Genomic DNA, 25108 nt, shown 5'->3' on the forward strand with positions numbered 1-25108 from the left:
TTTTTTCTGTTCAAATCTCTGCAGTTCTTCAGGCTGGATTCAGTGAAGTGTTACGTACATTTTGTACAATAATATCCCACTTATATGATATTTTACCTTGCAGTCGTCTAATGTGTTCTGTGCAGAGGTTAGACTTGCTGGGGTTTGTAAAGATCTCATTCGATCGCTCTGTGCTTCCAGCCAGTTGTATAAAGTCTGTGCTTTGTTCTCGTTTTCGGTGGTATCTTCCAATAGGTGTTCCAGGTCTTGTATCTAAAAGTTACAGAACATTCTAATTTACACAAACCTAGACATGGGCAAAAACAGGGCTGCCCCTTCCATGACAAAATTTGAGACAATAGTACTTTTTTTTTTTCTACACAGAGCTTAGGATGTAAACATAAAAATCTGTGTTGTGTTTTTGGAGAAAGAGTGTTTGCAAAAGATAGGGCACTGGTATTGCCAAGATCAGAGTTGTGAGACAGAAAGCAATTAAATGTAATCACACCTTTCTGTTGAGGGATGCCTGCAGCCTGTGCCACCTCAAGTTCACCTCGCCAAGACACTCTGCAAATTCTGTCCTCTCATACCGCTTGCTTTCCACATCACAGGTGCTCATTTGCAAGAGCGACTGGTTAACAAAATCTACCATCCACTGCTTAAAGTTCATTTCCATCATATATTCCTGGAAGAATTAAAACAAACAACCAAAAAGGAACAAAAACATAAAGCAATTAGTTCAGCAGTTTAAATCTGATCAGTTGCAGTGACACAGTGTGCAGTATCAAAGCACCTGAGAACTGCATCACCACAGGCTAGGAAACATTGTCCTGCCTGAGCCCAGAGCTCAGGTTTGGTAGTTCTGCAAGACCAGAGGAAAATAGATCCCTATAGGGATTTGTGCACTGAGACTGGGCTCCCTGACATCTGGAGATGTATAAGAATGGTGCAAAACCTTCCTGTGACTGGGGCAAAAAGCCTCCGTCATTGGAGCTTCAGTGTCTAAACACTCATTGGTCTGCTGCAGCCTCTCTGCAGGGTCACAGACCCGTTCCTTCTTTCTTAGCAGGTCCTCTATTGATAAAATGCTATATTCAAAATCCAAGTTCTCCAGTTAAATGGGTCCTGGCTACAGTGCTCCAAAATTATGAGGTACTCCTTGGTGAAAAGGCAGACTAAAACACACCACAAATGGAGAGACTAACTCTGTAAGGAAACAAAGCTTTTCTGCTCAACACATCCTATAATCTAAATGCTAGAGAAAGAGTGAGACAGACTGGACTGCATGAATCACCATATCATAGTATGGATATGGTGTGCATGCAGGTCAGGCAGTGTTTTCTGTGGCAGAGAAGCAAAAAGGTTTTATAATAGAAGATGGCAAGGCACCTTTGAGGCTGTGTGGGGAACCCTCCTGAGTGCAAGGGTGAGGATATAATAGGCTGTTCAGCAAAAGCAGTCACAAGCTAAGCCTGGACTTTCAGTTTTCCATTTACCTTGTACTTCTGAAGAAGACTTCTGTCTTGAGCTGCACTGTTTTGTGTATTTACTTGTTCTTCATGTCCTTGCTGTTTTTCCACGTGGTCCAGCCAAGTCATTAGTTCAGCAATAGCTTCCCGTGAGGAAAGTTTTTCCATTTGAAGCTGGGGATAAAAAAATATAATGAATCCTCTGTACTCCACTTCTTGGAAATATCAAGGAAATTGACATCTTGTATTTTTAGAAGGCCTTAGACATTATAATTGCAATTATGGGGCTATGAATTTTACAGTGAGCTCTGAGATTCAGACAAAGCATGACTTAAATTTAGAAGACCTTAGAGAACTTAGAAATTTGAAATAAAATTATTTCTAATTGTAACCAACTTTCCTATAAAACCGAAAAGATGACAGATATGTGCAAAACACTGTAATAATTAAAATGCAGTATAACGTTGGGGATATTCCGAAAGCAAGACAGACAGTTAATTAAGAAAGAGTTGCTTTGCAGGCCTCATAAAGCAGCCAGCTGAATCCCAGTAGCAACATTTTAAAGTAATTATTTCACTTGAACTGAGAGATAGTAGGAGAGTTCCTCCTCACCTGGTGCAGCTTTTCTTGGATAGCTGGGAGCTGTGTAATCAGCTCTCCCCATTTTTGCTCAAACTTTGCCAAAGATGACCTAAGTCCTGCAGTATCACCCTGCTTGACATGAAAGAGCTGGTTGGCAGTGCTCACCACAGAAGACTTCAGGGAGGATTTGTCATCAACTTCCTTAGAGAATGCCTGAGGTGAATGACAGAATTTTAAGAGAAGGTAAATATTTATGCATTTATTTGGATAAAGAAGACAAACCATGTTTTCAGTCACTGGGTGAACTGTCTTAAATGGATTCTAGCCAGTCTGTAAAGTTCAGAAAATCTAAACTCAACATGCTCTGGCAATACATAAGGCCCTTTTCTGCCCATCCTGATATAATGCTGAATACTACCTCTTGCTCCATGGGGATCAGAAATATCCCCATCTCCAAATCACACTGAGGTCAAGGGAGCAACCCTAGCTCTCGAATCTCCAGCTCACACCTTCCTATCCAATCTCTGCAATGCCTTACTTTTCCACCATGCAACACTCTCTCTGTCAGATCTCACATCAAGGCAGAATTATCCTGGCTAATAGTATAGCACCAGGGAGCAGGCAAAGACATGAAATGCAATTTAGAATATGCTTTTCTACTGGTTTTCTCTTTCCTTACTCTGGCTGACCAGCCCCACAGTCCCAGTGATTTCATTCCTGCTCCATGAGTTCACTTCATTTGGTAAGAGGCCTATCAGCTGAGCTGAATTGCTGTATCTGTTATTTGGCATCAGGAGCAAGAGAGAAACCATGCTATTGTTATTCAATACATGCATAACAGATCTTGGCTGGATTGTGATCTGTTGTAACTGAGAACTAAATATGAGAGGATCTCATTCTGATTTATACACAGGCAGGCCCAGCAATCTAAAGGAACTTTTTATGTGGCCTCCCATCCTCAAAGTTCTCTATCCAGATAATGGAGTAGCTCTGAGGCATGCAGTCATTCAGTGTCATACTTTGCTGGCAGCTTCTAGGTCATGGTAAATACAAAAATCACTCAAAAGGATCACTTGCATTAGAAGTCATGATGTATCATCTCAATCTGGTAGCAGATCAGACTTACGAACAAGCTGTCAATGTTATCCCTGATGGTGGGAAGATCTTGTGACACGTTGAGAGACTGCTCCTTCCAAAATTTCATCCTCTGCTCAGCAGAATCCAGCCATTTCCTTAACTCCTCTGAGTCTCTGTTGTAGCTAGAAGAAGGAAACAAAACACACAGACATATATCTCCTATTTGAATCTAGGATGTATTTCTCACCTTCCAAGTTGCCCTTTCTGTAAGGAAGCATGTGCTATTCTGACACCTATGCTGCACTGACAGTTAGCTAGAGCCATGTGAAAGCACAGAGCACACGCGGGTCTCTCCCTTTCAGAGAGGTTTGAAATGCAGGTTGAGGCAGCATTTCAACCAGGTCTTAAGTGTCCATAAGGGGGATCATTTACATGTGGAATTGCGCACTGTGCCTTTAGGAATAAAGGCTAGCTTGCATTCATAGTGAGTCAAAGTACTTCGCTCACCATGATTGCAGCACCTGTTAGCACTTCAAATATATAAGTAGCAGCATCATGCAGTTAACTTTCACCTAGGTACTCTGACTTAACAATGACAGCAATCAAAACTGTTCCCACAGATGTAAATGGGAAGCAAAGCAAGTGTGAGATCTGCTGTGTAATAAAGGGTCAGTTTTCTGATCAACACTGCTTTATTTTTTTCTAGTTTAAAGTAAAAGGCACTACATCATTTCATAATTGTCTATCAGTATTTCAGAAAACCATATCTAGCTATTTCAAGCTGGTATCTTCAGCTGCAGTATGAGTTAAAACCCACCTGACCAAGAGTTTGAGTAATGTTTGAAGTCTGTGTAGTTCATTGCCAACTTTCTTGGTTAAGGACAACCATTGCTCTTCCAGCTTCCCAATCTGACTTGTTATTTCCGGACAGCTCACAGCAGTCAGCAATTTCTTCCCTTCTTTCACCATCTGGTACAGCCTGGCATGCTTCTCATCAACAGAACTCTTGATTTGCTATTAGAATATGGCAAGTTTGTAAAACAATTAACATTTTAAAACTTGAAAACATGACTAGCAAAACACATACCATTTGTTCTAACATCTTAATCTTACATTTAATCTGTCATGTATTTTATTTACCATCCTGAAGCAGTCTGTACTTCACTGAGTGTGAACTTCAGGCTATGAGAGGATGCTGTCTGTAAGACCTAGCTGCCTCATCTGAACATATGACCATCACCAGCATTAAGTTACTGCCCTCCTGTTTCTAGCAGGGCTTTTATGTCTATCTTGTTAGAAAAATGTTACCAGGCTTCTGAATGAAGCTGCTGGGATAAGTACTGAATGATGACTGAAACTGTGAAGCTCCAGTGCTTGGACCCCTCCCAGAAGCATCTTCTAAAGCTTTAATACTTTGTTTCTGATGTCATTAAAGAAAATGAAGATTCAAGTTTTTAACTAGCCCTTCACACTTAAGGAATAAAGGAAACCAAACAACCTCACAATGACTGGCTTTGCAAATATAATGTATCCCCCATTTCATTGTGATGGGCATCAAAAGCACCAGTGGGCCACCATGATTGTCAGTGTCTACTGTTAGTTTATCTCAAAAGATATCAGTAGCTCAGAATTTTCTGAGAACATCCCATTATCTCTTTCATACAATTAGGTATGTTAAATCACAGGACTTCTTTCTGCCTTTATAGCCACTGTTCCAGGATGTGTTTAAGAGCCATTTGGATGCGGTGCTCAGAGATATGATTTAGCAGAGGGTTGTTAGAGTTAGGGTACAATGGTAAGGCTGTGGTTGGACTTGATGATCTTTGAAGTTTTTTCCAACCTGAGTAATTCTATGATTCTATGGATCTAAATATAAAAATGGACTCTGTATAGACCCAGTTCCAAAACTTCTAATAGAGTAGTTCCTCCAAAGACATAGAAAAGTCAGACCTGTGAGGAATGCAAATCTCTCTCAGAGGATACATCACTAAGCTTTGGAACTCATCAGTTATATAAAACAACCACAAAGGCTGCTTTTATATCCTTATATTTGTACATTTCAATGTACAAAACGGTCTTGATGTTCTAAATAAAGGTGTAGCTCTGCCATCAGGGATGCAATTGGGAACAAGCCAATAGTCTCCTTGCCAATTTCTACAACAGGAACTTCATTTTCATTGTTCAGAAAGGAATCAGGATGGGAGATAAGAGGTAACACAGAAGTTTCCAGTGTATATACCCACACAGAACAAAAAGGAAATAGTGCCCTGCAAACTGGCTTCTCCTCATACCCTAATTATTATATTTTTTTGGCCACACTTACAGATTCAAGCAGAAAATCATCTAGAGAAACAGGCACATCGATACCTGGAGAAGCGCAATCCTCTCCATCAATCTTTCTTCTGTTTCTTCAACCAAATTCACAGATGGAAACATAGAAGTGAGTGCTTCTAACTCCTTACTGAATGCTAGATATTCATCATCAAATTCTGTCCATTCCTAAAAAACAAATTACATCATTAATATAACACACATTGGCATTTTTCCTACATCAGACTTAATGCTTAATCTACCATGTTATTAACATGAGACATGATTTTAACACATAAACCAATAACCCAGTGAATATCTTCAAGAGATTTAATTCGAAAGAGGTAAGCTTCAGTTTCTACTTCCCTGGGGGTGTTTTAAGTACAACCTGTATATTTAATTTAAAATAGTACCAGTATTTTAGGACTACAATGGCTCTACTGTCTGTCCAGGCATTACAAAATCACTGCAACAAAGTCAAGCAGGCCCACCCCTATCAGAGTAATGGATTGAAGTGCCCACTTCCAAAGGTGTTTCGAGGAAAGAAACAGTTCACTGACACACAGAACACATAGAAAAAGTTGCTATTCAACAGAGATATGAAGGGACAACTACTAGACAAAGAATCACCACTGTGGAAAGGGTCCCCCTAGAAGCAATTACCCCTTCCCTTTAGCTTTTACCATGGGTTTCTTTTGGCTCATTACCTTTAACAAGCTCTCTAAGTGTATACCATACTGGCTGGCCTTCTGCTCCAGCAATTTGACTTCATTCACCAGACCTCTCCAGAATTTCTCTCTCTTTTGTTGGACAGAGGGAGTCACTTTCTTGGAAAATGCTTGCATGAAAGCCATGTGAGTCATGAGGTTGTGGAAAAAGTCCTGAGAAGAAACAAGTTAAATCTTGCCATGTAAGAGAAATCATGCACCAGGGGCAGGAGTATGCAGAAGAGAGAAGGCTCACTGTGAAAAGCAGACACTTTCAAGGTGTATCAAAACTGGATCAGGAGCCGTCTACCCAAATGCTGCATCAGAAGGGTTACTGATAATTTTGCAGTCAGATTAGGAACCAGTTATGAGTTGCATACACTGTTTTCATTTATACATTTATAAAGAAAACTACCTACATTTACACCTTCAGTTCATACGAAATACAAAAATGTCAGAGGACAAAAATGGAAGAGTTTTAGCAATACTTAAATTGAGTTTAGTGTGCGGGGAGGATCTGGCTGTCACCAGCCATTACACAGTTTATCTCACTTGGATGGGAGATGACTCCAGTCATCAGGCATGATCAGTTCTAAAGGCTCAGAAGTGGGAAGGGCACAAAGAGCTTGATTCACTTACGGCTCAGTTGAGCCCTTGGGAAACAGCTGAATCTCAACAAAATACTTTCCACCACAAAAATGTCTTAAGGACTTAAGATTATACTCTTCCATCAAGACTTTCTTCACTAAGAACTATTATCTAGTACAAGGATTTCACTTTAGGAATGTATCCTAGGCTGTGTGAGCTTTCTGCTAAGTCTTGATAACCAGGGCAGAAACAATTAATTTTGCAGATCCTTTTACTTTTGTAAATCAATGTGTGTAAGTTTGGAGTGTAAATCTATTCTATATTTATTTTCCTTTGTAAATACATTCCAAACATTTTACCGTGCTATGTGTAATTTGCGAGCAAGTGACAAACATCATTCTTATGGCTCTAGAGTAATGATTTTCAGCGCTTGGCATCCTGAAGTAATTCTGTAAGGAATCTGAGCTCCATGGAGCAGTTAAATCAAGGCACTGACATAACAGATATTTCACATTGGCCAGGACTTCTTGTCAAGCAGCATGATGGGGATACACATGTATTCTCAGGATCTTCCATCAAACACATTGCACCTGGGAACAGGGAACGGTGGACTGACAAGAGGATAATCTAAACTAACCTCCCTTCAGAAAAAAGCTGTTATGACTAAATTTCCTTCATCAGACCACGAGGTCATAGAATGCTGGAAGCAAAGCCTCGGCTCCCAGTTGTTAGACAGCAACTTCAGGAATCAAATTATAAAAAAATTAGAAGGACATGTTTTCTTCACACATCAATATGTCCTGAGGTAAGCCACAGCAAAACTGAAATCCTGATCTTAATATACAATCAAAACTGCAGTTATAATTACTTCTATTTCTTGCTTTAGTGGGTCCTATTTTGGATTACTAAAAGCTTTGCATTGTTTTCTGCGTGAACTTCAGACCTTCTTGTATGCTATGAGAGAATTACTCCTCTCTATGATACTCAAAGAAAGCCTGTTAAAGAAAACAGTGCTCTTGATATGCTGATCTGACCAGAGCTGGGCCGTGATGAGAATCACATACCTTGTGATTTTTCAGGTGAGATTGTAGGGCTGCTCTGCTTTTTGTCAGCTGCTTTGTATCTTGTGCAATCTTCTCTTGTCCAATAGCAACTAGCTCAACAAACCCATTAAGTAAATCCTCATACTGGTTCTCACTGATGGAAGAAGAATTCAGCTCCATATATTTTGCTTTCAGAATCCCCCACATGTCATCCAAAACATCCTGCAAAGTGAACGAAGTTTAATGATTCATGAAATTCAGAAATTCATTCTACAAATCCAAGTGAACATTCCCAGACCACAAAATAGCTATCAACCTTTTGATGCTTAAAAAACCTTGCAGAGAAAAATCAAACCTTGCTACATAAGTAGAAACTGTTCTGTGTTCTTACCTCTAATTTATAAGCTTCCTGGATTAAGGTGACAGGTAACTGGAATCTTTCCCCATAGCCTCTCAGTTTTGCCACTTGGTTTTCAAAGTTTTGCAGTTCCAAAGCACAGGCATCAGTTTTCTGAAATTAAAGACAAAATATGAGTCTGTGGGATAAACAGACAAGACTGTCCACGACACACCTTACTGAGTTCACACGGCACAGTCAGGAAGGAAATTCAGGTCTTGTGTCTCAGTATGACATTCAACACATCTCAGTTATTAACTCAACAGCCATTATTAGAAGGAATCATGGCCTGAGAAAATACAATTTTCTCATGGATTGGAATGATTTAATCGGGGATGGATTGAGATGAGTTCTTTCCAAATGAAGGGAAGTTATGTACTGCTGATGCTCTTTTTCTAAGAGAGTTTGCTTCACTGAATATGTTCAAGGCAGCAGCCCCTAGCTGGGATCTGAAATGGCCTTCAGCCTGGCAGAAATTATGCTTGTAAACAAGGCTATGAGCCAGCAACAAAAATGCTTGTGGAACCCCTTCTTGCTCCAGCAGCAAGTAGATGAGCATTCTGGGGAAGATATGCAGTCTGTTCATTTTTAATTCTCTGCTATTCCCTACAAACATTGAAGAAAACCTTAACTGGTCAAATGCCACACTATGATGAGCTTATAACTCCTGTGTGAGTAGATACAAATACTGCAGTCCTATTTCCATGACGAAAAAGTTGAGTTTTGGACATTAGGAAGGCATAATGTGTGGAGCATTGCACTTCAAGTAGCTTTTTCTCTTCTCTGCCATAGTCTGGGGTGTATTTGTTCCAAGAGGTTGTGGGGAAACTGGTTCCTCCACATCAGTTAGGAAAAGAACTGGAATTAAGTCCAACTATGGATTGGGATGTAGTAGGTAAAAAGGGGTGATAAATATAGAACTCTCTCCTTCTCTCATTCTTAAAACATAAGTGAGACTCGAACTTTTGAAAACATAAAGCAGTAAATCACAGAAAGCTGGAAACACTTTTTTCCCACAAATGAAATTACCTGAAGCTGCTCAGAAACATTATGTCCACGAATTGCATTCAGACATTGTTGCAAAGTAGCTTTTTTCTCAGTTAATTGATCATAAAGTAGCCTGGTTTCATTCTGAAAAAGTAACCATCGTCAGAAGTAAATCACTTGCTAGAGTATAGCAACAAGCAGACAGAATTACATAGCAAACAAGATGAGTTTTCTTACAGAAAAAGTGCTTTTTTCACTTATGCTTTTTTCACCCAAAAAGCATACACATTCTGGGCTCAAATGACTAATTTAGAGAGGGAAATTCCCTGTCAGTGTATAAAAAAAGAGACTTTTCTGTCACAGTTATCATCTGTGACTGTAAAGATCTGTGAAACACACAGAGAAACAAATTCTTCTTTTCTGAAAATGAGAAAATAAGCCTATTACTGACAACTGATGGAGCTCCGTGGATTCTGATGGAGTAAAAATAGCAGTATCAGCCCCGCTCCTATTTAGAGACAACATCCCAGTGCTCTTCAAAGGAACTATTTTACTGTTCAGCAGCACAGAGACAGGCTGACTTGATGATGAGCCACTGGCTGAACATCAGAAACTGTATTTCAAAGCGCAAGTTCTTCTCTACTTTTTTTTTCCAGAAAGGAAAACACAACTTTGCAAGACTGTGACTTCTGTTAAGGTGGCACAAAATCTCAAGGAACAGTAAATACCAAGGGTTAAATCAACCTCCAACACACAGCCGTAAGCAGAGCATTGCTGGTCATTGCATCAAAAACAGAAGTGTCTCATAACATATATTCTAAGAACTACAGAGCTTTTGGTACCGCACTAACTCTGATCACTCCTGAGTGCACAAGGCAGATGATAGGATACACAAACCCTTCGCTGGCCTAATCTTTCCCCACAGAAAATTGGTTTAGCCTGTAGATCAGCATACATAGGATTCCAAGTTACTTCTATACTTTGCATGTAAATTTTCTACTCTGCTCAAGGCTCATAAGGCAGTCAGCTCTGTAAACAGCGTTGCAAAGAGAAGAATAAATTTGTTTCTTGAGACCAAGACAAGTTTGTTTAGTACCAAAAAAAAAAAAAAAAAAGACCATTATAGGACCATTATAGGTGACTCATTTGTAACCCAAATGCATTAACACTGAGAAGTCTAACAAATGCTGTGAAGTAAGATGTGCATTTGGCAATGGAGTACCTGATAACTGGTATTATGATCCAGCCCAGCCTTCACTGAATTGCTCCTTGAAGCAGTGGCAGCTTGAGTCTGTTCCAGCCATGCCTGTAAGTTGTTAAAGCACTCACAGAACACATCTGTGCTCCCACCAGCGCAGGTAATAGACTTTAAAAGATCATCCTTTTTATCACTCAGATCAGCGTGAAGTTTTTGCAGCTCAACAGAAAGAGTCTAAAGAGTTGGAAAAAAAGATAACATGAGTGAAAATGGTCTCTGTCCAGGGAGACCTGCCTGTAAAATGCATGAGCTGATAATTTGTTAACAGGCAAGAGGCCCATATCTGTGTACCACCAAATAACTTGATTGTGCAAAAATGAGAGGAAATGTTAGGCCATATACATCTTTCTTGCAAAAGAAATCCACCATGGTTCCTCCTTCCCCTGGATGCTCTAGGAAACTTACCTCATAAAGAACCTGCTGCACGGCTGCCTCTTCAGTAGAGAGGACTGAGGTATTTAACATCTCCTCCATATTATCCAAACACCGGCTGATTGCCAAAAGTAGCTCAAACAGTTTTTTATCCAAATTGGAAGAAACTTCTTCTGCCACATTCTCCTGTGTAAAGGCAAGTCAGAATTTTTCAGTACTTTAACCCAAGGCACACATAGGATTTGTTTGCTTGCATAAAATTAGAAGTTTAGTCAGCTAATAATAATAAAATGCAGTTCATGAAATACTGAAGAACAGTCTTCGATGGGACAGTTATATACATGCAATACTCAGAGCTGTCAAGGTCAAAATTAAGAATGAACCTCAGTGTATTAGGACTGGATGTAGTTTTACAGGTTTCTAAACTCAGGAAGAGGCACAAGAGAATTTCCCTCGCCAGCTCACATATTGCATATTTACTAAAATCATTCACAGGATCCTCCTTTAACAGAGCTTAAGGAACAATCTTTATCCATACTAGCACATCTTTGGATTCAGGTAGCAGAAATGTCATGGTTGACACTTGGAATCCTTCTCTTTCAAAATCCTAAGCTCAATGTATGTTTTACACTCCTGCTGTTGCAAAAGCTAAACTACAGTGTGTCCCGTTTGCAGTAATATGATTACCGTCTATGTTTCTCAATGACCAAACAGTACATTCTGTCTAGAATTCCTGGTGTTTTTGCCATTTTTACCTGTGCATGTACCACGTTTGCTTCTTGGCTTAGGTCTCCCAGCTGGACAGTGTACGTTTTCAGCTCTTCCACAGTTGAGGCTCCTGCATTTGGGAATGTGCCCCGGGGCAGCATGTTCAGTTTTGTTGTAATCTGACATTGGGAAAAAGAATATTGCAATTATGTGAACGGCTTAAATTAAGTTTGGACTACAGGTAACTACATAACATTCTTTTTAAACAACATTGAAATGAAAGGGTTAAGTTATTAATATAAAGCACTTGGATAGCAGGGTTCCCTTTTTGCTGTCAAGAACAAATCAGTTTGGCTATGCCCTGGTTGCAGCATGACTGAAAAAAAGAGCCTCTGATTCCTATTTTCAGGGGCTACAGGCTGTAGCCTGTATTAAGGCAGGCCTGCTGTCCACTGCAGTGCCTGAGTAAGAGCAGACATTCATCCTTTTACTTGACCGATATTCTTCCATTCAATGTAGTACTTCTTTCAGAGAAGAATAAATCTAATCATTCTAATTGAATGTGAACAATACTGCTAGCAACAGAAAACACTTTGTGCAAGCAGTAAAATTCTGCTGTCTGCTCCATAAATGCATAGCACCCTCTTACAGCAGTGCAAAATCCACTTTTGATATGTCAGAGAGAATGTGAGAACACTATGGTGAATCAGAGAAGAAAATTCAAGCTAGAAGTTTCTTCTGACCAAAATGTTCTTACTTGCAGGAACTGGAATCCACATCTATAAAAGTCAGCTGGGAGCTGGCTGGATAACTCATCTAATTTCCTTGAAAGAATTAAGCAGATAACATCAGGTCTGAATGCTAACTGCCAGAATTCATCTACATGTTCCCACACTACTTCATAGTCACAGCTCCAGAGTCATTATCTACCTCAAAGTAAAATTAAAAGACAATCATAAAAACCAGTATGCAGTAACAATTTCTTCTAGAGAGCGCTTGCAAAGATTTCAGTTATCTGATGAAGAAGAGACATGACATGAAGACTCAAGGAAGATACCCTAATAGTTAACTTCACCAAACCAACAGGCTGCACAAACAGTGCTTAACTGAATTTAAACAAACCTGAGGTTCCACAAGCTGGCAGAGAGGAGACTTCATCTTTGAGGAAAGCTCTTGTTGTAAATACTGCCATTTATTACCCGTTTGGTCCTTTGGAGCTAAGGTGGGATCAGCCTGCTTGCTTTTTGGATCAGATTCTCCATTGCTGTATTAAGAAAAAAAATATGAGAATATCAAATACTAAAGTAGAATAAACAAAATCAGATTTGTAAAACTGCTTGTGCAAGACCAGTTTCTATTACATCTGCCCCCAAAACAAAATGCAACCAAATGCATGTCTGGGTACTGATACCCAACTTGCCTCTGTTGGGCCTGCTTCAGCTTATGGCAAGCATCAAACCTGCCTGATACCAAGTCTGACTCTGGACACTCCAGTCAGCCCAGTATGAAGGAAGCTGTCAAATAAACAAAACTCAATTTCTCTAGACTGCTGATAGGAGAAATCTCCCAGCTGCTGAAATTTTTCTTCTACAGGCACACATCGCTCCAAAACTGCAAAGTTTCTGTAGGTTTGGGAAGTTGTATGTAACTGAATCTGGGGAATAATTCAGTTGCTTTGTACCTGGGTTCTGATATCTGAGTCACACTGTCCTCAAACTGCGGCTGCATTTTTTCCACACATGACTCAATGAAGTCAATGAAGCTCTTCTGCTCTGCTGCTTTTACTTTCAGATCCTGTGAACAGAGAGCAGAATGAACAAGAAAAATCAATTGTGTGCACAGTGTCGCTCTGAAATGATCATTGCGCTTTTCCAATCGCATTTCACATGAATCTGTTTAGCGAGCAAAGTTAAGAATGCATCTATCAGGAGAAAAAGCAAGTAATACGGAAATGTGATGTTACCAAACAAACGATTTTCTTAAAATGTGTATTTTTACAGAATATTCAGCCTTATTAAAAGTTTCAAAAGCAAAGGCCCTCAGTCAGAAATACGTTGTGCATATTCAGGAACGTGAAGGCTGCAGAATGCCATCCTTATACAGAGAAATAGGGGGGATGCTCAGACACGAGGTAGAAATGCACTAGCTACAAAAGAGAGCATTGATTGAAAACTGAGCAATTTTAGCAGCTCAGGCTGGGTCACTTTCTCTAACTAGGAATATGAAAGGGGAAAAAGCTGATTTCCAGTTAGCAAAACAGTAGCTTACAGAGCAGAGTATCATAGGATATCCTTATAAATCCATCTTCAAAAGCAGTGTGAGTATACTGTTTCAGATTTCAAAATACATCAGCGCTTTAAACACAGGAAATCAGAGGGGTGGGTGATGCCACCTGAATCATTGAGATATGAGACCATCCAGTTGTGTAAGGATCACAAACCTTTTGGACAAAAGAATTCAGAGTTTTCAGGGACTGGTGGCTTTTCTCCATCCTCCTTAACTTCCCAAATCCTTTAGGAGACGTGTGTAAGGTACCTACCCTTGGCAGACTTAATCCCACAGTGAAAACTGCAGCAGGTAATATACGCAGTAGCCCCCTACATGCACAGTGGACATAGAGCAACCTGCTGGTCAGGCAGAAGAATTACCTGTGGGTGCTGGAAACCATTTTGCTGGAGGAATGGTTGTTCAGTGAGGCCAAGCTGAGGCATACTGGAGCCATTGGAGTGCGTGATCTTGAGGGACTCTGAGTCAATTCTCTCCCTCCTGGGAATCTGTAAAGAGAGACCCGTTGCAGGAAGGCTTCCAGATTTGACAAGAGGACAAAACCTCCATGTACAGTCTGGGGAAACGGCAAAAGCAGAGCTGTTTTGGGACACTTGTAAACAGAATCAGCACTGCAAAAGCAGTTGGGACTCTTGCAAACACTTCTATCCAGCTCCTGTCCAGGTCTAGCTTTGGGGCTGTGGCACTGGAAAGCTGAGTCACTGCTCATGCCACTTAGGTGTTCTTTGAAGAAAGTTACTGCTTAAAGGCCTGTCTGCTGTGATACTATAACAAACTCTATGGCAATTTGAAGGCATTAAAAAATCAACAAAACAAACAAAAACAACTTCACCAAAAGTTTTTATCATTTTCCTGCATTCATCATGAAATCTCATTACTGCCACTGAGCACTTCAAGCTGAAAAGATGTAGCTCAAAGACTCATTAGAAGTCCCCATACTTACTGCAAATGAAAGATAATCGTACCGCAGTGCAAACAGTGCAAACAAATAACAAGTCTGACATTTCTGATTGACTCTTCTCCCTTCCTTGTTATACGTGGTGAGCTCTAACTGCTCTTCTGCTACTACAGAACTCTCACTTTTCCTCAGCACAGAATTCATATGCTTTACCTGCTCTTCATTGTATTTATCCTGAAGCATCATCTGGACTTTCTCCAAATTACATTTCACTTCCTTCAGCTTCGAGGAAAGATCCTCTGCCTCCTGTTGGTGGCCCACACTTTTTCCACCATCTTCCAGTAAACTATGAACCTTTTGTTCAATCTGTGATAACATCACCTAGAAGTGACAGGAGTCAATTATTCATTCTTAGAAGTACAATATTCCTTTCCTGATAACATTCTTTAGACAGTGCTTATGCTTAACTCTATCTAAAATGAAAAGAAAGAGGAGAAGTTAGAAATACCTTCAAACTCCCTGGATTTTCTCTAACATTGTCTCTTTTTGCTACGAATAATAAAGTGCATTTAATACAATGCCAAAGACAAAACTGTTTCAGAAAACATTCTATGTGGGAATTTCTATTAGCTCAGACATTAAGGAATGAAAAATGGAAGCAAAAATTACTGACAGACTTCATTTAGGTGAACTAAGAAGACAGCACACCACATTGGAGAAGGCAGAGCACAGACTGACTACATCACCCTTGGGGAGGGTCAAGTTCCGTGGATGTACGAGCTAAACAGACCTCACTGTGAGGCTGAAGCACTACTAAAACTGTGCAAAACTACAATAAGTGTGGATTATCCTTGAGCTGATGCTCACTGTAAAGCCAGTTCTCATTTCTTCTTTTCACATCAACCAGAAGTATGGCAGAACTTCTGCACATACTACAATACAATGTCACCAGTGTAAAGAGGATGGCATTTAAAAGGAGGCCATCAGTTCTAAAAACAGTTTTGGCTACCAAAAGTTGTAAGATCATTGGTACTCGGGATCTTAATTCCCAGAGTTCAGCAGCCAAGCTGATGAGGATATCGACCTGGCACTGCAGGGAACTCCAAAGCTGCACGCCTGCACATTTTCTTTTAATCTGTGTGCCAGAGAAAGAAAGCTGCTCCAGGACAACCATCCAGCCCAGTACTTCACGTCAGCTCTGTTGTCTTCCATCCATTTCAACTAAATGGAAAAACACTCCATTCCTTCTTCTGCCACCTGGGCAAGAAGGTCCTAGACCTACAGCAGTACAACCAAATATAAGCTACTCAAGGTGGATAAGTGTCTGCCTTTCCCCCTACACTGGCAGCTTTGGGGCCCTAAAGTACAAAAGAACTTACAGTTTAGGAGCTATTTTACTCTAGTCTTTTAAATCACTCTAACAGAAATCAAAAGTGAAAATGTCCAAACAAAACAAAAAAATCCTTTATTCTCACTGACTTATCAAGACAGAGACCAATGGAAAGCTGCCTTTAAACAGAGGATGCAGACTTCTTTGAGCCTTATTTTCCCCAAATAAACTAAAGAAAAACAAAGCTGTAGAAACACTCAGAGTTCAGAGTGTAGGTCCTGCAGGTGTGTAACAATCCCACTGTGCACAGCCCTAAAAACAGGTATTAACTGAGCCCTAGGAAAGCTGCACCTGAAACTGGAGCCGAGCAGTTACCGGCTGTCTGCCAGTGTAATGAAGCTGAATAAGCAGGGAGAGGAGAAGCAGTAACTGTAGCTTTCCTGTGTTCACAAACCCCCTGGGAAGTGTGGCTCTTGTGGATGGCCAGCAGCACACAGACTGCTCCCTCTTACCTGGAAATCACCAAGCTGCAGTTCCACCATCTGCTGCATTTTAGGGGTGTGGGGATCTGAGCCCAGGGACACCTTAGTTTTGTCTAGCCACTGTTCCAGCTCAGCAACCTGGGCTTTGCACGCCTGCAGGATTGTTTCCGGCTCGGGCCTACCACCATCCACCGCTTCCTCTGGGTCTCCCTCTTTCCCTTGAGAGCCCTGGGTGGCGTTGGGGACAGGAGGACACGTGCCACTCTGAAGCAAAGCACATGAAAAAAAACCAAACACATAGTTATCTACTTATTACTTTCCTTCTTCCTTTCTTTCTCTCTTTTCCTTTCTTTCCCCACCCCTTACCAGTGAGAAACATTTAACTTTCACATTCACAGGGCTCCCAAACAACCCTGTCACAGACCTCACAGTTAAAAAAAAATAAAAAATAATTAAAGATAAAAGAAAAAAGGAAGGAAAATGTAGCAGGCAGGCAATCCAGGATCTGGTGTAACAGGTTTCCAGGCACAATTTGCATCTGCACAGGTATACCTGAACCACAGGAAGCACCATGACTCACCATTAACCAGTTCTCCCCTGAGGAGAGACGTTTTGCTGTGGGAGTTGGATGGAACATCAGTGCAGTTTAAAGCTGCAAAGCAGGCTGTTGTGCATTGTTTAGAAGTTTCTTGAATGCATTTTGTTCCAACAGCCAAACAAGTTTTATTCAGGCTCTACCTCACAAAGAAAAACTGTGTATTTTTAAGTCTATCTTGCGTAATCCTTTTCTCTTGCTTGCTTAGCTTTAAGAAGCAGTACTGCATACTTCCGCAATAAGGAAAAGTCTAAAGTGCTTGGAGATACCAGCAGTTGCTCAGAAGCCTGCACAGGTCTGTTTATATCCACACATATGCAAATAAAAGAAGTTAACAAGTAAATGAAGAACAACGCCTCTGTTGAAGGCCACCTGAACCACTCCCACAGCTCCAGAGCTTACACACACACTGAGATGGTCAGTCTTCCCTCTCAGATACCTTGCAGCAGTGTCATTAAACATAGGAAGCAGTCTGAAAGTACATATTCTGAAACAGGAAAGTCTGTCAAGGTACACGCGATTGAACATACAGAAGAACCAGTTTACTTCAACTTCCACCTGAAATTTTTGGCTTTAGTTCTCAGCCCATTTGTTCTAATTCAACATTTAAATATATTTTGCCAGTTTGGGCACAGTATATATATGTATACTATATATATGTATAAAGTATATAATATATATTTTTTTTCTTTTTTTTTATTCCAGTGGGACTGCAAAACATTTTGATCCACTTAAAGTAAACGTATTTTGACAATGCAAAAAAATAACCAAGTACTAAACAGAACACACACGCACACAGAAGAATTTAGTTTTCATCTATGGGATGCTCTGCCCTGCCCCAGGTAAATAACGCTGCTGCAGGAAACTTTATCCCCTTTCTTTACAAAAACAGAAATTCAGATATACGACCAAATCAGTTGAATAAAACAAACCGGTATCTCATGTGCAGGCCTAACAATGTTCAGCTTCATGCACACATCATGAGATCGTGTTCTAAGAGTTCATGTTCTAAGAGTGAGATCATAATGGACATGGAGCGGATAGGCACCAAATGTTACCTGACAAGTAATAATTTAAACATGTTTCTGAATTCTATGTTGTATTATAGGCTTCTAGAACTGAATTTGGAGGGAAAACATACCAGGAGGAATGAAACTGAATTATTTAGCAATAACCAAGATAGCTGGAATAAATTAATGTTAGTGCATACTTAAGCTCTAAATGGAAACCATGAATATAATCAACACCACGTATCTCCAGACTTCAATACATCTCTACGGGAAAAACACGAATATAGCATCTTTAAAAATAAATCCCTTCCTTTCTCCAAATAGTAGCTGATCTTGTAAATAAATCACTTAGCAGAAAAGAAATAATGTTCCTAATGGGAGTTATATAGCACGTGGAACTGGCACAGAGCAGTAAAACACTGAAATGGAAAAGATTTTGCAACATTGCTGGCTTTTTTTGCTGCCTGGCATGAACTGATGAAGGACAACCTTCTCTGCAGGAGCAGAGGAGAACTGTGGCTCACAGCCTGACCACATTCTCTGCAAATAACACAGAGCAGCTGTGTCCACCTCAAAACACTGCTCTGCTGAGCTTATCTATCACAGGGTTCAACAGGTTGTGGGTTCCCCTGACGACAGGAGGCTGACAAACAGGGTGGTGGCACACTCATTTTTAAAACCAATGTAGATTTTATCATCTTAATCCTTCCGTTCACACCTTTATGAAAGCCAGCATCTTTTTTTCCTGACAATACTCCATCTTGTTTCCTAGAAAACTTAATTTTCAAGGAGCAGATCAGAACACAATCATTTTAACTCAAAGGATCAATATGAAGAAGCACATAAAGGGCTGTTGGTATCCTACCGTATCATTAATCTTGCCACAAACTCCAGTAATTATTATATCAGTACCAGTAGCTGGGTTATACAGTAAGTCACCTTGTTAAGCCTACTTGAAGTTTTCAAACTCACCACGGTCTGACTTTCATGACCTGTGCCAGGGCCTTCTGTCTTCTGCAGAGTTTGCAAAAATGATTCCTTATCATCTTTATTGCATGATTCCACTACCTCCACAGCATCCTGTAGAGAAAGAGGCAACAGTGGAAATATTTAGAGCATTACTGCCTTGTTCTCTTACTTCAAAGACTTCAGCATTACCTACAACTTCTGTAAATTCTTTACACGAAGATGAGTTCCTGCCCTGTTGAAATAAATCTGAGTTCATTACCTGAGCACCACCATCTGACAAGGTTCCAGAAGACCAAGAGGTTGCACTGTCTTCCTTGTGCTTTTCCTTGTATTTTAATGAAGGCCAGAAGCTCACATCTATCTCTGTGGCTGTACTTCCCTTTGAAAGTAATAACAACTCAGCATTAACTTGTGAACACAAAGCTCAGGTATTCCTCCAGGCAATGTAAATTACAGCAAACCTTTACTAACACTTGGCTCTCTTTCTGCCTTGTTTATCTACCTTGTGTTTTCCAAATCTCAGCTCTTCTCTTGCTTTATAGCTCTGCCAGATGAACAACAGCTGGATGACACTCCAGAGACCTCAAGTGTATACTCTGTTTTTTCATGCTAGCCCCAAACAAAAAAACATTAAAAAATAACCCCAAAACTCACCACCAAATCACTCTCTTTCTTTTCCTGTCCACTAAAATCAAAAGAAAATAGCCCCCAAGTCCATTAGGTAAAGAAAACTGCACCAAAAAAGAGTGGGTAGCCAGGCAACAATCTAACCAGCATTTCTTCTGATTTTGTCTAAAAGAAAACCAACTTTTAAATCTTGTTTTTCAGGCTCATGTTTGCTGCTAACACATGCATAAAGGAGGTGTTACTGTGTAAGTAATCCCATCAAAAGCAGGACCACTGTTACTGTATAATACTGACAATGATTCAAGCACAGTTTCTTTGTACTTTTTCTTGGTGTAACAAAGTTGGCTTTGTTTTACTCTAAATTATTTCATATCTTCACAATCTGTCCTGTAGCAAACTAGTTTATCTTACATATATAGCTGTATATGTAAGACACACACCAAACTCACCTTGCTGTGGGAAGAGTCTTCTGACTCTTCATCTAAACAGGGCAGAAGGGACATCAGTCCTCTCTTCTTCAGCTACAAGATACACAAAAGAGACAGCCCAATTACTCAACTTAAACAGTAAAAGCCTCTGCTCTTTTGCATATACCCTAAAAGAAATATTTCAACATATTTCAACATTTTGTAACGTTTTGACATCACAGATATAACTGGGATAGATTTTATTTTGCTGAATTTAGTATTATCAGTAGTAGTACTGTGCTCAGTAGTACTGTGCATCTAGCAGCTTGCTGCTGATTGTTTAGTGTAAACTCCATGTTCAATCACCTCATGCAAAAAAATAACCTGAGGCACACCTCCTTCCTGCCTTCTCCTAGTCACGTATCATACCCAGTCTTCCTGGGTTCATTTAAAAGCACAAAAGAAAGAAGTAACTTTGCTTCACAGCTGCAGGGATGCTTCTCTCTAAAAGGCCACTACTTCTGGATAAAGTAGGGCTTTATATTTTCCCTCTTCATCACCTGGGCAAGTGATCACAAAAATGGTGCTCCACTCACCTGCACATCAGAAACAGTCCCAGTCAAGTCAGTTTGCGCAAACACAGAGGCTGTGGGCTCATCTTCTGGCTCAGCTACTTCTTCCTGTAAGCGCTGGTGAAGCTCAGACATTGAATTCTTCATCCCGGTAAGGATATCTTCCTTTCTTTGGCACAGCTTGATGATTTCTTCTTTTATTGCTTCCATTTCTCCCTAAGGAGCAACAACATCTGTAAGTATGCGTTTTTCTTAGTAAAACAAGAGATAAAGCAATAAATGACACCGTGCATCTTACTGAGAACGGGTCTATCTGCCCTCTTCCCTTTTTCATAGCTTTGGGACAGTTCCCCATTGTCACTGCAGGAAACTGTCCTGATACATGCAAAACAATAGCAACAGATTCTGCTCAGGACGGCTCTTGCCACCTGTACTGCTGAAGTTGGTAGTCTGGAAGGAAATGTGAAATAAATGAATCAAACGAGGTCTTACATAGCCAGGGGAATATGAGTTTCCCTCAGGACAGAGGGAATGTAGCTGAGTTACATTACTCTGTGAGTCAAAGCAGATGATATTACTTTCAACCACCTTTTCTGGAAACCTGACACAGAAGAACTGGGATAGCCTAGATGAAGGCAAATATAGCCAGGGGTAATTCAGAGCTGAGTCTTCTTTGCAGAAATTGAGCTAATAGAAGCAAGCAACAACAAAAAAAGGATGATTTCAGTAACACAGCTAAGGACAAGAATTATCCCATGTCTTAGAATGTGACACTGGGACATATGGTCCATTAGAAAGTACAAGGAACATGTTTAATGTTCTGCAGGGTCTAAACAACAATTCAAATAACCCTGCATTAACAAACGGGAAACAAATCTCTCTGGCTTCCCTCCTTGTTCATAATTGTTACTCCAGTCAGTGTTCTGCCTTCAGAGCCCTTTTCTAGGGTTTTTCCTCATCACTTGTTTTCCAGGTGAGCAAAGAAAGCAGAAGCGGTAACAGACCAAGATGGGGAAAGGAATAAGATGTCTCACCTCCTTCACTACTGAAAGTGCTAGAGCTCTCTGAAGTACTATGGCTTGATTAGAAAGCTAAGAAGCTGCTAAGTAGCCCATTGCAGAATGGGGTCTGTCCATCAGAGCAAGCTTTGATGCTAAGCTTAAAATAATAAAGACACTGATTCCAGGGGCTGCTCTATCATGGTGTGAATAATGCTGAACAAGTAATAATCTGTAACACATGAAAGCAGTAAGACTGCTGGATTTTGTCTCAACTACAGCTTCCTCCATAAGCAATGCTACTGTGGCTGCATGACTAGGAGGATGCAGGCAGGAAACCCAGCAGATTTTCAAAGGCTCTGGAAACTCTGCTCAGACAACAATTATTTTTCCTTTCATAAACTGGAAAACAGAAGACAAAATCTTTCAAAGGTTAAAGCAAGAAAAAGTCACTGGAATGAAGAAGTGACCATCTATGATAATTTACTATGTATTTATAAATGTCTGCTAGGAACAATATTCCTATTTGTTTTATGGCAAGAGCAGACTTTATACTACAGATATCAGCTACTGCTTTGCAAACTTAACTAGGCAAGAAACCAAATCATTACTGACACAACTCCCTCATTTGAAGGCCCTCAATAATATGGGCAATTCCAGTGCCATATCTATCAATGAAATGCTACATCGTGAAACAGATCTTCTAAAAAAAGAGAGATTAAACAAAAAGTCTTATGCTCAAAGACAAAAACAAGTAAGAGCCAGGAAATGAGTCATGCTTAGTATTAGCATCCAACATCCAATCACCTGGGAGCAGAACAACTATGTATTTATGAAACTACTGAGTGATTATAGTTATTAAATAAGTACAATGTATGTTTATTAGCTGTATTGCTACTGACTGCAAAAAGCTGAGCATCTCAGAGGCACTTCATAAAAATACTTATTAAATTTAATTAGTCACTTCCTGACTTCTGCAGTGCTGTCTTTAAACACTTCTTATTTTTGCATTAAATAAGCAATTCATCCATTACAGAAAGAAGCCAATTGCTGGCAACAAACCAGCATCTGTTACCAGCTGATGAAAACAGAGTTTGTCAGCAAGGACAAGGAAAGGGAAGAAACCTAGAAGATCTAAGCCTAATACTAATTATATCTCTTAGTGTAGAGCAAGTCATGTACGTATAGTCACACGACAGTATTCAACTGCCTGCTTGACTGGAGCAAGGAGTGAAAGCACACTACTATTTCTCAGTGCTACACGCTGTCATAAACTTAGGGCGTGATATGAAACCCACCTCTGGACAAGAAGCCTTCTGAGTCTGTGGCTGATATTCATGTGACTTTTCAGCCAAGTGATTCTGTAGGAATTGTTTCAGCTTTTCAATTTCTTGCTCACATTCTTCTGTTTTCTTCACGGCTTCCTGTGAAAAAAATAACTCTTAAAAATAATTTTGTATTAACTAGGACATAAAAAAAACTGGTCAGTAATGCAACCAAATTGCACCAAAGAGTGCTCAAACCTCTTTTGTTCCTGTAATTAGATGTAAAAGAAACTGTTTGTCTGCTAACTGCAGAACTCCATCTTTACCATGTTAAGAATTCTGCCTGGAAGCATATCATTGCCTACTCTAGAGTAGGACTATGAATTGCAAAGTGAAAGATATTTAATCACCTTTACTACAATTTAAAAGAAGCTGAAAATAAAGAGAAATTATAGGATAAGTTGGTTTCATATCAAGTTAGAAAGCCTACCTGTTTTAATTGGTGCTCAGGTCGTTATTGCCAGCCAGCTCTGCACTGGCAAGAAATAAACTGTGCTCTCCAGGTAGAAACTGCAGCTCAGAAGATAAGCCAACCACAATTTCTAACAATTTGAATAGTTTCTATAAAATAAATATTTCCACCTCGTGTGAGCTTCCTCTTCTTGCATGACTTATGGGAAAGCCTATTATATGTTATCAACAGCCAAATTCACTTTTATTCATTTGATAGCAACAGCAAAATCTCACCAATCAGCATTCCATACAGAAGTTGGCATTCTCCCCACATTCATTAGTAAAGTTTTCCAGCCGCAGCTTATCACAGTGTCTCAGGTAAGTAAGAAATTGTTACGTATACAAATAATAATAATTTGTGAAAGCATTTAATTTGCAAAACATTCTGTGGCTTTGTTTTCCAGCCTGTGGGCTTAGAATCAGATTATCAATAGACTCTCCCTCAGGCAACTGCGAAAGAGAGTGAAGAAGAAAATACTTCCTTAATAGCAGCATGGGAGCAGCCTGGGAGGCAGAAAACTTGTCTACAAAGCACCCACAGACTCTGCCTTTCAGAGCAAAGAGTCTCTCAGTCTATGAGCAATAATATTACTTGTTCACTTGCTTCTTCACAACAGCAATTGCTCCCACACGTTAGTAAAGTTTTGCATTATTATTTTTTAACTTACAAGTTTCAAAAGACAGAAAGAAGTATTTTTCCCACTTTGATAAATAAATGAATAAAAATAAAAAGCCATTTTGGAGAGGAAAATAACTGTTGTCTATAATCATAATGGCAAACAAAGAATCAGACGAGGGGAATAAAAATAGTTATTCTGTTGCTCAGCTTCCATAAGAAACTAGAAGTCCTTCTAAAAGTGAGTCTCTTACCCATACCTACACTCTCAAATTCTCATAACTGTTCATTAGTAAATATCTCAGTTTTACTTGACTAACTAAAGAATACTCTGTATATAGACTCCAATTTCCACTCTCAGAGGCCAATAAGTGAATGCAATCACTTGGCTACAGATCACTCCTTCATTCCCTATTTTCCATCATGGAGCAGAAAATATTATTTTATCCTTTTCTTGGAAAAACATAAATTATGTCATATTTGTGGGACTGAATCTCTATCAAGAAGCAATGACTCTCTCTTTACTTCATGCTTAAATTTTGTTTTTCCTATCAAGTTGAAGATCTACTCATGGAACAGTCCCTGCTGTGAGGAGTGTGAGGGCAGACAGTAAAAAATGTCAACAGTACATCATCCAGTATGCAAATACTGCCACTCCTTTGCACAGAGATCTGGTAAAACATTGTGGCTTCCAGCTCCTCTTCCTGATGACATTGTTTGGGTAGTGATAGGTGTGGTTCTTAACAGGCCATAAAAGAAACACAAAGGGCAACACACATTAAGTCTCCTAAAACCCTACCCTGAAGCATCTGCAGTACCTATTACAGGTTTTGTTTGTGTTATACTTCTTCAGATGCTAAACTGAAACTTAATTATTCCTAGTATTTTATCACGGATAGCAAATACGTGCAAACAAACCCAAATGCTAAAACATCAAACTGATCCACAAAGCAGGGGAAAAAAAAGGTATGTATCTGCAAAGGTAGCCTGTGTGGCCTTCAGCCTATTAGAATACTTCCTATTTTTCTAATGCAGCACTAAAAAATAGCATCCTTTATTAGCT

General features: G+C 39.8%; 1 protein-coding gene across 7 annotated transcripts in view; it reads right to left on the minus strand.

Annotated features, from left to right (window-relative positions):
- The window catches only part of SYNE2 (spectrin repeat containing nuclear envelope protein 2), a 156039-nt gene that overhangs the window by 47792 nt on the left and 83139 nt on the right, over window positions 1–25108 (minus strand). For all 7 annotated transcript variants that reach the window (XM_015865456.3, XM_015865457.3, XM_015865454.3 and 4 more), the window contains 24 exons: window positions 22950–23075; window positions 20678–20869; window positions 20124–20195; window positions 19307–19426; window positions 19051–19158; window positions 16504–16737; window positions 14875–15042; window positions 14126–14251; window positions 13159–13271; window positions 12600–12741; window positions 11525–11656; window positions 10803–10955; window positions 10362–10571; window positions 9182–9283; window positions 8147–8266; window positions 7777–7977; window positions 6125–6298; window positions 5475–5606; window positions 3925–4121; window positions 3157–3289; window positions 2061–2243; window positions 1476–1622; window positions 488–664; window positions 97–252 (listed from right to left, as the gene is read on the minus strand). In XM_015865456.3, coding sequence (XP_015720942.2) covers window positions 97–252; window positions 488–664; window positions 1476–1622; window positions 2061–2243; window positions 3157–3289; window positions 3925–4121; window positions 5475–5606; window positions 6125–6298; window positions 7777–7977; window positions 8147–8266; window positions 9182–9283; window positions 10362–10571; window positions 10803–10955; window positions 11525–11656; window positions 12600–12741; window positions 13159–13271; window positions 14126–14251; window positions 14875–15042; window positions 16504–16737; window positions 19051–19158; window positions 19307–19426; window positions 20124–20195; window positions 20678–20869; window positions 22950–23075 — 3618 coding nt within the window. The remainder of the gene's footprint in view (window positions 1–96; window positions 253–487; window positions 665–1475; window positions 1623–2060; window positions 2244–3156; window positions 3290–3924; window positions 4122–5474; window positions 5607–6124; window positions 6299–7776; window positions 7978–8146; window positions 8267–9181; window positions 9284–10361; window positions 10572–10802; window positions 10956–11524; window positions 11657–12599; window positions 12742–13158; window positions 13272–14125; window positions 14252–14874; window positions 15043–16503; window positions 16738–19050; window positions 19159–19306; window positions 19427–20123; window positions 20196–20677; window positions 20870–22949; window positions 23076–25108) is intronic.

This window comes from Coturnix japonica, chromosome 5 (assembly GCF_054131305.1).
Source record: "Coturnix japonica strain WE chromosome 5, WE-NBRP24, whole genome shotgun sequence".
NCBI classification, from domain to species: Eukaryota; Metazoa; Chordata; class Aves; order Galliformes; family Phasianidae; genus Coturnix; species Coturnix japonica.